The sequence below is a fragment of the Rhinoraja longicauda genome, chromosome 18 (genome assembly GCF_053455715.1).
Source record: "Rhinoraja longicauda isolate Sanriku21f chromosome 18, sRhiLon1.1, whole genome shotgun sequence".
Classification (NCBI taxonomy): Eukaryota; Metazoa; Chordata; class Chondrichthyes; order Rajiformes; family Arhynchobatidae; genus Rhinoraja; species Rhinoraja longicauda.
The window spans coordinates 6,536,027-6,548,786 of record NC_135970.1 but is presented as its reverse complement, the minus strand read 5'-3'; the positions used below and the strand labels follow the sequence as shown (position 1 = coordinate 6,548,786).

The 12,760-nt window shown below is 45.4% G+C and overlaps 2 protein-coding genes across 3 annotated transcripts in view; one reads left to right on the top strand and one right to left on the bottom strand.

Moving 5' to 3' along the window:
* LOC144602214 (oxysterols receptor LXR-alpha-like) overlaps positions 1–12,760 on the top strand; it is a 442,571-nt gene that overhangs the window by 267,194 nt on the left and 162,617 nt on the right. The gene's annotated exons all lie outside the window — the stretch shown is intronic.
* The window catches only part of LOC144602213 (SITS-binding protein), a 63,484-nt gene that overhangs the window by 41,397 nt on the left and 9,327 nt on the right, over positions 1–12,760 (bottom strand). For both annotated transcript variants that reach the window (XM_078415023.1, XM_078415024.1), the window contains exon 2: positions 236–407. In XM_078415023.1, the coding sequence (XP_078271149.1) occupies positions 236–407 (172 nt within the window). The remainder of the gene's footprint in view (positions 1–235; positions 408–12,760) is intronic.

Here is a 12,760-nt window from a genome sequence, read left to right as displayed (position 1 = left end):
ACAAATGGCCCAAATCTGTACTACGTGTCTTTGATTCCATCCGGAAAAGTAAATCTGCTTTTTTCAACAGCTTATTCTGTCGATTCCCCAGGCTGGTAGTAGTTCAGAATGGCATCAAAGATGACCAACTCCTATCTTAACTATGCTTAACCAGCATCCAATTTTGAGACTTCAGCTTGTCCAAGATTTTTCAACAGTACAATTTCTATACCGCAGCACTATATACAGAACTCACCTGTTGATCCAAGGAAGTATCTCTCCAATACAGATCCATAACCCATGGGAGTATCGTGTAGGTCACTGATGATGAATGGCTGAGAGTTGATATTGGCATTGTTTATGGGCCAGTACTGAAACTGCATACTTCCTCCTCCATACCAGGACACATTCACCATGGAAAAGCAATCCTGCAGCCAAGTCAAAGAGAATCCAATTACACCACGCACAGATTATGCAGAAAAACATTGAAAGCACATCACAAAAAGGTCAATGACCCTAATCAATCCACGCAGATGTTTATGTTTCATACCAACTCCTTCGCTCCCTATCTCATCTAACTCAGTCCATGTACCCTATGCCATTTCCCCTCATGTGCTTATCTGGTTTCCTCTTAAATCCATTTATCCTCTTTGCCTTAATTGCTGTTTGTGGCAGCAAAAACCGCAAGGTAAATGCCGCCTGAGCAAAGAAGCTTTTACTGAATTCCTTCTTCGTCTTGGACAGTCTCTCAGATTCCAGTTTTGTGACTTCCAAGGTAATCAATGAGGCCACTTTGGCAGACCCTTCCACTGATAGGGCAGGAAATGGGTTGGGTTGTAGTTTGTGACCGTGTTCACACATTTCTCTATTTATGTTCCTGGTACATGGATTCAAGATCCCCTTCTCCCTTCTGAATATTCAAAGGTCAAAGATTCCCAAGAGTCAGTGGGAATGTTTCTTTTTATTTATCCTTAAATTTTTTCTTTTGCCTACCTTGTAATTTCTTGTAGTGTTAGGCTCGGAATCAAGTCTGGTGACCGGAATGAGAATGATCTGGCCTGCACAATGGATCTGACTGAGTGCAGCTTTCTTTAGTGCAGTTATTAAATGAAAACTAATATTTATGGTTTGTAGTCTTGAATTCCTTCATAGCCAAAAGTATGAAATATAATTGTAGAAGATAAAATGTTCTCCATGGAACGGATTTTTCCCAACATTTATTAGACAATTATAAGACTAGAAGAAAGACAGCAAATTAAAAGTGAATTTGGTATACTAATCTCATTCCATAGTCCAGATACATTCCAGTAACCTTTAATTCCTTCAACTCTCTATATCCAATCACCATGGTAGGGACATTCACAGTTTGATTTCACTTAGCATTTATACACATGCTCCCTAATAGCAATACCTACTGATTTAAGAAGAGTGCTGAGGATGTAAGAGTAGGCTGAACGCTTTTAATGTGAACATGTGGGGTCCTGACATTGAGTTTCTCCACTACTGGCTGTTGACTATAAAATTGTCCAAAATTAAAAGTAACAGTTTGAGAATATACAGACTGCACAGTTGGCAGTTCCTTCTCTGGATGGATGTGGTCTGACGAATGGAGCCTGTATTAGTGCAAGCCAAACACATTAACCCTTCCTGTTTCTAATCCAATTTTCCCCTTTGTTCCATGTGAGCTCTGCCCCATTACAGTGATTTATATCAGTCCCAGGTCTCTGACAGATTACCAAACAAACACATATAATCCATAAACATTGCCAGCATAGCTGTTCCACTGTTATTTCAACAAACTATTCTTCCAGATGGTTGTACTAACAAACTGGAAGAAGTGAATTCGAGTTCCATAAAGTGGTACGGAATTTCAATTATTTAATGAAAATAAATATAGAAGCAAAACAAAGGGATCAATGAAACTAACTTTGCAATTGTTGGCTTGTCAGCTTGTTCACTCATGTTCCTTCGGAAAGGAAACCTACCTATTTGTCTCTTCACTACCCATGATTGGCTTTAAGTAATCTTCAAGATAAAATGGTAAGTCATTCAGTTGTATCATAGACGATAGGACATTTTTGCTTTTCCTAAGCTTTAAAGAATGAGCAATAAATTGATTACTTTATGCAGAACTACCTAAAACGCTACAATATTAAAAATGTGCACTTTCAATTATTCCCATCCCACAATGACCTATGGAGCAACCTACAAAGAAGTATAACAAATTTCTGTTGGATATTAATGACCCTTCTGCCATTCTTGGTTTCGAGCTGAGCAGGGTGAAAAGGTCAGGAAGGGGGAGAGCATTAATCACTTTTTGTGCAATATCTCCTTGTAGTGCCATTTGGTGATGCTAAAGATGAATAGTTGAATAATTGAATTGAATAAATTTTGAATAAATTTCATAGCCAAGTATGTATACAAACAAGGAATTTGCCTTGGTGCTTTGCTCACAACAACACGACATACAGTAAACAATTAAGAATGAAACATAAAACATTAAACCATTAAGAATAAACATTATAGTTTAAACATGTGAAGAATGAAATAAAATACCAGAGCTAAAGGAGTCTACAGACTTTTGGTTGTTGAGTAGAGCTAATGCTCAATACACAATAGGTGCAGGGGTAGGCCATTCGGCCCTTCGAGCCAGCATCACCATTCAATGTGATCATGGCTGATCATTCACAATCAGTAACCCGTTCCTGCCCTCTCCCCATACCCCCTGACTCCGCTATCATTAAGAGCTTTATCTAACTCTCTCTTGAAAGCATCCAGAGAATTGGCCTCCCCTGCCTTCTGAGGCAGAGAATTCCACAGATTTACAAGAAAATAAATGCAGATGCTGGTACAAATTGAAGGTATTTATTCACAAAATGCTGGAGTAACTCAGCGGGTCAAGCAGCATCTCAGGAGAGAAGGAATGGGTGACGTTTCGGGTCGAGACCCTTCTTCAGACTGATGTCAAGGGGGCGGGACAAAGGAAGGATTATAGGTGGAGACAGGAAGATAGAGGGAGAACTGGGAAGGAGGAGGGGAAGAGAGGGACAGAAGAACTATCTAAAGTTGGAGAAGTCGATGTTCGTACCACTGGGCTGCAAGCTGCCCAGGCGAAATATGAGGTGCTGTTCCTCCAATTTCTGGTGGGCCTCACTATGGCACTGGAGGAGGCCCATGACAAAAAGGTCAGACTGGGAATGGGAGGGGGAGTTGAAGTGCTCGGCCACCGGGAGACCAGTTTGGCCAACGCGAACCGAGCGCAGGTGTTGAGCGAAGCGATCGACGAGCCTGCGCTTGGTTTCGCCGATGTAAGTAAGTTGACATCTGGAGCAGCGGATGCAATAGATGAGGTTGGAGGAGGTGCAGGTGAACCTCTGTTTCACCTGGAAAGACTGTTTGGGTCCCCCTCCCCCCACTCGCAACAAGGACAGAATCCCCCTCGTTCTCACCTTCCACCCCACCAGCCAGCGGATCCAACGAATTATCCGCCAACATTTCCGTCACCTACAACGGAACCCCACCACTGGCCATATCTTCCCATCCCCTCCCCTCTCTGCGTTCCGCAGAGACCGTTCCCTCCGTAACTCCCTGGTCCACTCGTCCCTTCCTACCCAAACCACCCCATCCCCAGGCACTTTCCCTTGCAACCGCACGAGATGCAACACCTGTCCCTTTACCTCCCCCTCAACTCCATCCAAGGACCCAAACAGTCTTTCCAGGTGAGATAGAGGTTCACCTGCACCTCCTCCAACCTCATCTATTGCATCCGCTGCTCCAGATGTCAACTTATATACATCGGCAAAACCAAGCGCAGGCTCGGCGATCGCTTCGCTCAACACCTGTGCTCGGTCCGCGTTGACCAAACTGGTCTCCCGGTGGCCGAGCACTTCAACTCCCCCTCCCATTCCCAGTCTGACCTTTGTGTCATGGGCCTCCTCCAGTGCCATAGTGAGGCCCACCGGAAATTGGAGGAACAGCACCTCATATTTCGCCTGGGCAGCTTGCAGCCCAGTGGTATGAACATCGACTTCTCCAACTTTAGATAGTTCTTCTGTCCCTCTCTTCCCCTCCTCCTTCCCAGATCTCCCTCTATCTTCCTGTTTCCACCTATATCCTTCCTTTGTCCCGCCCCCCTGACATCAGTCTGAAGAAGGGTCTCGACCCAAAACATCACCATTCCTTCTCTCCTGAGATGCTGCCTGACCCGCTGAGTTACTCCAGCATTTTGTGAATAAATACCACAGATTTACAACTCTGAGTGAAAACGTTTTTCCTCATCTCTGTTCTAAATGGCCTACCCCTTATTCTTAAACTGTGGCCCCTGGTTCTGGACTCCCCCAACATTAGGAACATGTTTCCTGCCTCGAGCGTGTCCAATCCCTTAATAATCTTATATGTTTCAATAAGATCCCCTCTCATCCTAAATTCTAGTGTGTGCAAGCCTAGTCGCTCCAGTCCTTCAACATACGACAGTCCCGCCATTCCGGGAATTAATCTAGTGAACCTACGTTGCACTCCCTCAACAGCAAGAATGTCCTTCCTCAAATTTGGAGACCAAAACTGCACACAGTACTCCAGGTGTGGTCTCACTAGGGCCCTTTACAACTGCAGAAGGACCTCTTTGCTTCTATACTGAACTCCTCTTGTCATGAAGGCCAACATGCCATTAGCTTTCTTCACTGCCTGCTGTACCTGCATGCTTACTTTCAGTGACTGATGAACAAGGACACCCAGATCTCGTTGTACTTCCCCTTTTCCTAACTTGACACCATTCAGATAATAATCTGCCTTCTTGTTATCACCAAAGTGGATAACCTCACATTTATCCATATTAAACTGCATCTGCCATGCATCTGCCCACTCACACAACCTGTCCAAGTCACCCTGCATCCTCCTCACAGTTCACACTGCCACCCAGCTTTGTGTCATCTGTAAATCTGCTAATGTTACTTTTAATCCCTTCATCTGTCATTAATGTATATTGTAAATTGCTGCGGTCCCAGCACCGAGCCTTGCGATACCCCACTAGTCACTGCCTGCCATTCTGAAAGGGACCTGTTAAACCCTACTCTTTGTTTCCTGTCTGCCAACCAATTTTCTATCCATGTCAGCACCCTACCCCCAATACCATGTGCTCTAATTTTGCCCACTAATCTCCTATGTGGGACCTTATCAAAGGCTTTCTGAAAGTTTAGGTACACTACATCCACTGGCTCTCCCTTGTCCATTTTCCTAGTTACATCCTCAAAAAGTCAAGCATAATTTCCCCTTCGTAAATCCATGCTGACTTGGAATGATCCTGTTATTGCTATCCAAATGTTCCGCAATTTCTTCTTTTATAATTGACTCCAGCATCTTCCCCACCACTGATGTTAGGCTAACCGGTCTATAAATTCCCGTTTTCTCTCAATAGACAATAGGTGCAGGAGTAGGCCATTCGGCCCTTCGAGCCAGCACCACCATTCAATGTGATCATGGCTGATCATTCTCAATCAGTACCCCGTTCCTGCTTTCTCCCCATACCCCCTGACTCCGCTATCCTTAAGAGCTCTATCTAGCTCTCTCTTGAAAGCATTCAGAGCACTGACCTCCACTGCCTTCTGAGGCAGAGAATTCCACAGATTTACAACTCTCTGACTGAAAAAGGTTTTCCTCATATAATAACCATATAATAACCATATAACAACTACAGCACGGAAACAGGCCCGTTCGGTCCTACCAGTCCACGCCGACCACTTTCTCTGACCTAGTCTCATCTACCTGCTCTCAGACCATAACCCTCTAATCCCCTCTTATCCATATACCTATCCAATTTACTCTTAAATAATAAAATCGAGCCTGCCTCCACCACTTCCACCGGAAGCCCATTCCATACAGCCACCACCCTCTGAGTAAAGAAGTTACCCCTCATGTTACCCCTAAACTTTTGTCCCTCAATTCTGAAGCTATGTCCCCTTGTTGGAATCTTCCCCACTCTCAAAGGGAAAAGCCTACCCACGTCAACTCTGTCCGTCCCTCTTAAAATTTAAAAAACCTCTATCAAGTCCCCCCTCAACCTTCTACCCTCCAAAGAATAAAGACCCAACCTGTTCAACCTCTCTCTGTAGCTTAAGTGCTGAAACCCTGGCAACATTCTAGTAAATCTCCTCTGTACCCTCTCCATTTTGTCGACATCCTTCCTATAATTTGGTGACCAGAACTGCACACCATACTCCAGATTTGGCCTCACCAATGCCCTGTACAATTTTAACATTACATCCCAACTTCTATATTCGATGCTCTGATTTATAAAGGCAAGCATACCAAACGCCTTCTTCACCACCCTATCCACATGAGATTCCACCTTCAGGGAACAATGCACAGTTATTCCCAGATCCCTCTGTTCCACTGCATTCCTCAATTCCCTACCATTTACCCTGTACGTCCAATTTTGATTTGTCCTACCAAAATGCAGCACCTCACACTTATCAGCATTAAACTCCATCTGCCATCTTTCAGCCCACCCTTCCAAAAGGCCCAAGTCTCTCTGTAGACTTTGAAACTCTACTTCATTATTAACTACACCACCTATCTTAGTATCATCTGCATATTTACTAATCCAATTTGCCACGCCATCATCCAGATCATTTATGTAAATGACAAACAACAGTGGACCCAACACAGATCCTTGGGGTACTCCACTAGACACTGGCCTCCAACCTGACATACAATTGTCAACCATTACCCTCTGGTATCTCCCATTCAGCCATTGTTGAATCCATCTTGCAACCTCACTATTAATACCCAACGATTTAACCTTCTTAATCAACCTTCCATGTGGAACCTTGTCAAATGCCTTACTGAAGTCCATATAGACACAGCCTTGCCCTTATCAATTTCCCTGGTAACCTCTTCAAAAAATTCAAGAAGATTAGTCAAACATGATCTTCCAGGCACAAATCCATGTTGACTGTTTCTAATCAGGCCTTGTTTATCCAAATAATTATATATATTGTCCCTAAGTATCTTTTCCATTAATTTTCCCACCACAGATGTCAAACTAACAGGTCTATAATTGCTAGGTTTACTTTTAGAACCTTTTTTAAGCAAAGGCACAACATGCGCAATGCGCCAATCTTCCGGCACCATCCCCGTTTCTAATGACGTTTGAAATATTTCCGTCATAGCCCCTGCTATTTCTGCACTAACTTCCCTCAATGTCCTAGGGAATATCCTATCAGGACCTGGAGACTTATCCACTTTTATATTTTTCAAAAGTGTCCATACCTCCTCTTCTTTAATCTTCATAATTTCCATCACTACTCTACTTGTTTTGCTTACCTCACATAATTCAACATCCTTCTCCTCGGTGAATACCGAAGAAAAGAAATTGTTTAATATCTCCCCCATTTCTTCCGGCTCAGCACATAGCTGTCCACTCTGACTCTCTAATGGACCAATTTTATCCCTCGCTATCCTTTTGCTATTGACATATCTGTAGAACCCCTTGGGGTTTACTTTCACATTACTTGCCAAAGCAGCCTCATATCTTTTTTTCGCTTTTCTAATTTCCTTCTTAAGATTCCTTTTACATTCTTTATATTCCTCAAGAACCTCATTTACTCCCTGCCGCTTATATTTATTGTATATCTCCCTCTTTTTCCGAACCAAGTGTCCAATTTCCCTGGAAAACCACGGCTCTTTCAAATTATTATTCTTTCCTTTCCACCGAACAGGGACATAAAGACTCTGTACTCTCAAAATTTCACCTTTAAATATCCTCCATTTCTCTATTATATCCTTTTCATAAAACAAAAAGTTCCATTTCACTCCTTTTAAATCCTTTCTCATCTCCTCAAAATTAGCCTTTCTCCAATCCAAAATCTCAACCCTTGGTCCAGATTTGACCTTCTCCATAATTATATTGAAACTAATGGCATTGTGATCACTAGACCCAAAGTGCTCTTCAACACATACCTCCGTCACCTGACCCGTCTCATTTCCCAACAGGAGGTCCAACACTGCCCCTTCTCTGGTAGGTACCTCTACGTATTGCTGCAAAAAACTATCCTGCACACATTTTACAAACTCCAAACCATCCAGTCCTTTAACAGAATGTGATTCCCAGTCTATGTACGGAAAATTGAAATCACCCACAATCACTACTCTGTGCTTACTACTAATATCTGCTATCTCCTTACATATTTGCTCTTCCAATTCTCGTTCCCTATTTGGCGGTCTACAATACACCCCTATAAGTGTTGCTAAACCTTTCTCATTTCTGAGTTCCACCCAAACAGCCTCCCTAATCGAGCCTTCTAGTCTGTCCTGCCAAAGCACTGCTGTGATATCCTCCCTGACAAGCAATGCAACACCCCCACCTCTTGCCCCTCCGATTCTATCACATCTGAAACAATGAAATCCTGGAATATTTAATTGCCAATCGCAACCCTCCTGCAACCATGTTTCACTGATCGCCACAACATCATACTTCCAGATGTCAATCCAGGCTCTAAGCTCATCCACCTTTCTTACAATGCTCCTAGCATTAAAATATACACATTTAAGGGACCCATCATTTCTTATTCTCAGTTTATTTCTTTTCACTTCTTTCTCTCCTACATATTGGGTCTGAGTGTTTCCCTTTTCTGCCTCCTGCCTCACACACTGCCTATTAGCTATCTGTGTTTGAGTCCCTCCCCCCAACCGTACTAGTTTAAAGTCTCCGCAATTACCTTAGCAAATCTCCCCGCCAGGATATTGGTTCCTCTCAGGTTCAGATGCAACCCGTCCTTTTTGTACAGGTCATACTTCCCCCAGAAGGGGTCCCAATGATCCAGAAACTTGAATCCCTGCTCCCTGCACCAGTTCCTTAGCCACGTATTTATCCTCCACCTCACTCCATTCCTATTCTCACTATCGCGTGGCACAGGCAGTAAGCCTGAGATTATTGCTTTGGAAGTCCTTTTTTTTAAACTCTCTTCCTAGCCCCCTAAATTCTCCTTTCAGGACCTCTTCCCTTATCCTACCTATATTGTTGGTACCTATATGTACCACGACCTCTGGCTCCTCTCCCTCCCCTTTCAGGATATCCTGGACACGCTCAGACACATCCCGGACACCGGCACCAGGGAGGCAAACCACCATCCGGGTCTCCCGACTGCGTCCACAGAATCGCCTATCTGACCCCCTCACTATAGAGTCCCCTATTACTATCGCTCTCCTCTTCCTTTCCCTACCCTTCTGAGCAACAGGGCCGGACTCCGTGCCAGAGGCCCGGGTACCGTCGCTGCCCCCAGGTAGGCTGTTCCCCCCAACAGTACTTAAACAGGAGTACTTATTTCCAAGGGGTACAGCCACCGGGGTACTCTCTAGTCCCTGCCTCTGCTCCTTGCCCCCCCTAACCGTGACCCACTTGTCTACCTCCCGTGGTCTTGGAGTGACCACCTCTCTGTAACTCCTCTCTATAACCTCCTCACTCTCCCTGACCAGACGGAGGTCATCAATCTGCCGCTCCAGGTTCCTAATACGGTCCCTTAGGAGCCCCATCTCGTCGCACCTGGCGCAGATGTGGATGTCTGGAAGACTATCAGACTCCCAGATTCCCCACATCCGACACCCAGAACAATAAACTGCCCTGGCACTCATACTCCCCAAACAAAGCCCCGTGCTCGGTTTCTAAACCTACCGCCCGGCCGTTGCTCCAACCGCTCCAACCGCCCACCCAAAAGAACTGAGTGATCTCCTGGGAGAGGCGAAAAACCGGATAAAAAACCCAGGCCAATTTGGGAAAAAAAAATCCAGGAAATTCCTCTCCGACCCCAAGCTAGGCGATCGAAACTTGTCCGGGAGATCACACAGGTCTTACTCCTTACTATCCCCACACAATACTTCCCAAGCAACACAGCTTGGTGCTGCTGCTGCTGGCTGCTGCTGGCTGCTACTGCTGCTACTGCTGCTGCTGCTGCTACTATGCTGCTGATTGCTGCTACTCTCCTCTGGCCATCATCTCCATTCTAAATGGCCTACCCCTTATTCTTAAACTGTGGCCCCTGGTTCTGGGCTCCCCCAACATTGGGAACATGTTTCCTGCCTCTAACGTGTCCAACCGTTTAATAATCTTATATGTTTCAATAAGATCCCCTCTCATCCTTCTAAATTTCAGTGTATACAAGCCTAGTCGCTCCAGTCTTTCAACATACGACTCTCCCTCCTTTCTTAAAAAGTGGGATAACATTAGCTACCCTCCAATCCACAGGAACTGATCCTGAATCTATAGAACATTGGGAAATGATCACCAATGCGTCCACAATTTCTAGAGCCACTTCCTTAAGTACCCTGGGATGCAGATCATCAGGCCCTGAGGATTTATCAGCCTTCAGTCCCATCCGTCTACCCAACACCATTTCCTGCCTCATGTGAATTTCCTTCAGTTCCTCCGTCACCCTAGGACCTCTGTCCACTAGTACATCTGGGAGATTGTTTGTGTCTTCCTTAGTGAAGACAGATCCAAAGTACCTGTTCAATTCGTCTGCCATTTCCTTGTTCCCCATAATAAATTCACCTGCTTCTGTCTTCAATGGACCCACATTTGTCTTAACTATTTTTTTCCTCTTCACATACCTAAAGAAGCTCATGGGAAAAAAAAAATTTTAGGTCTGGCTGAGGCGGTTTTGACAGTCCGGAGTCGCCTGCCATAGGGAAGTGCTTCAAAGAGTTTGTGGCCAGGGTGAGAGGGGTCAGAGATTATCTTGCCCGCTCGCTTCCTGCCCTTGCAGTGTACAGTTCGTCAATAGGGGGAAGGTTGCAGCCAACAACCTTCTCGGCTGATCGAACAATGCACTGAAGCCTCCGGATGTCATGCTTGGTGGCCAAGCCAAACCAGACCATGATGGAGAAGGTGAGGTCAGACTCTATGATGGCAGTATAAAACTGGACCATCATTGCCTGTTGCAGATAGTGTTTTCTCAGCAACCACAGGAAGTACATCCTCTGTTGGGCCAATTTGACCGTGGCCTCCCACTTGATGGTGGCTTCCCATTTAAGGTTGATGGAGATGATGCTTTCAAGGAACTTAAATGACTCCACAGTTGTGACTGTGGTGTTGTTGATGGTGAGTGGGGGGAGGGGAAGGGGAGCTCTCCTAAAGTTTACTATCAATTCCACTGTCTCAAGAGTATTGAGCTCCAGGTTGTTGCGATGGCACCAGGACGCCAGCTGTGTCACTTCCTGCCTGTAAGCAGATTCCTCCCCATCCTGGATCAGTCCAATCAGGGTTGTGTCATCCGCAAACTTGAGAACCTTGACCGAGGAGTCTGTGGAGGTGCAGTTGTTGGTGTAGAGAGAGTAAAGGAGAGGGGAGAGTACGCAGCCTTGCGGTGCTCCTATGCTGAGGGTCTGCAGGTCCGAGATGTGCTTTCCCAGCCTCACATGCTGCTTCCTGTCTGTCAGGAAGTTGGTGATCCAGTGACAGAGGGGTTCAGGCACAGTCAGCTGGGAGAGTTTGGAGTGTAGTAGCTCTGGCACGATGGTGTTGAATGCAGAGCTAAAATCCACAAGCAAAATCCTTGCATAGGTCCCCTTGCGGTCTAGGTGCTGGTGGATGAAGTGCAGGCCTAGGTTGCACTTATCCACTGATCTATTGGCCCTTTATGCAAACTGCAGAGGGTCCAGCAGGGGGTTTGTGATGTTTTTCAGCTGGGCCAGCATGTCTTTCAAGGGTCTTCATGATTACAGAGGTCAGTGCGATCGGCCTGTCGTCATTAAGACCAGTAATCCGTGTCTTTTTGGGTATAGGAACAACAGTGGAGACCTTGAAGCAGGCAGGGACAGTGCAGGTTTGTAGGGACTGGTTGAAACTGTCTGTGTAGATTGGTGCCAGTTGTTCGGCACAGAGCTTGAGGGTAGAGGGGGAAACATTGTCCGGTCCTGGAGATTTCCGGCTTTTTCGTCTCATGAATAGCCTCTCCACCTCTGCAATTTCTATTGTTGGTGATGGAGAAGTGGCCAGACTGATGTTGGGCAGCAAGGAGGGGGGTGGGTACTGAACGAGGGCCCAGTCTTGCAGCCTGTAGTCAGGCTGTAAGTAGGTGTGAAGTTGTGATTGGGGAGGAGTGGGTGGGGAAGGGTCCAGTCTTTGCAGACTGGAGTCAGGCTGTGAGTCGGTGTGAAGTGGTGATTTGGGAGAGATCGGTGGGGAAGGGTCCAGTCTTTGCAGCCTGTAGTCGGGCTGTAAGTAGGTGTGAAGTGGTGATTGGGGAGGGGTGCGTGGGGGAGGGGGTACCAGGGTTATGTTTCTGTTTATCGAACCTGCAGTAGGTGATGGACACATATCCCCTCCTGTACAATTCCAACAATTGGAAAGAAAGAGGCTAAGTGCCCCAGAAGGTATGCTGTAACATACAGGTATGCAGCCCGAAAAAAGGGATCTCGCCAACTCAGTTACACCTTCCATTTACCAGATTTCTAGCCTGTGGATTAGCCAGATCAACAATAATTCTGCATACCTTTCCTGACCACCGTACAATACAATGCCTCACACAAATGCAGTTTGTATCATGGATCCACAAAGAAAGTCTGAATAACTAAAGAATTTGATTCAGTGCTGATGTATTATGCATTTTCTGCTTTGAATGTCAGACAAACTCTGAGGTATTAATCACCAGGGAAATGATCCTTGCCCCGCACTCTCCAAGCTCCAAGTTTGTGGCATGGAAATGCTCTCTCATTTTTCTGGACGTATCCAAGCCATTTTCAAAATTCAAAACATGGATTAAAGTCTGATCTCTTCTTCTTATCGAGT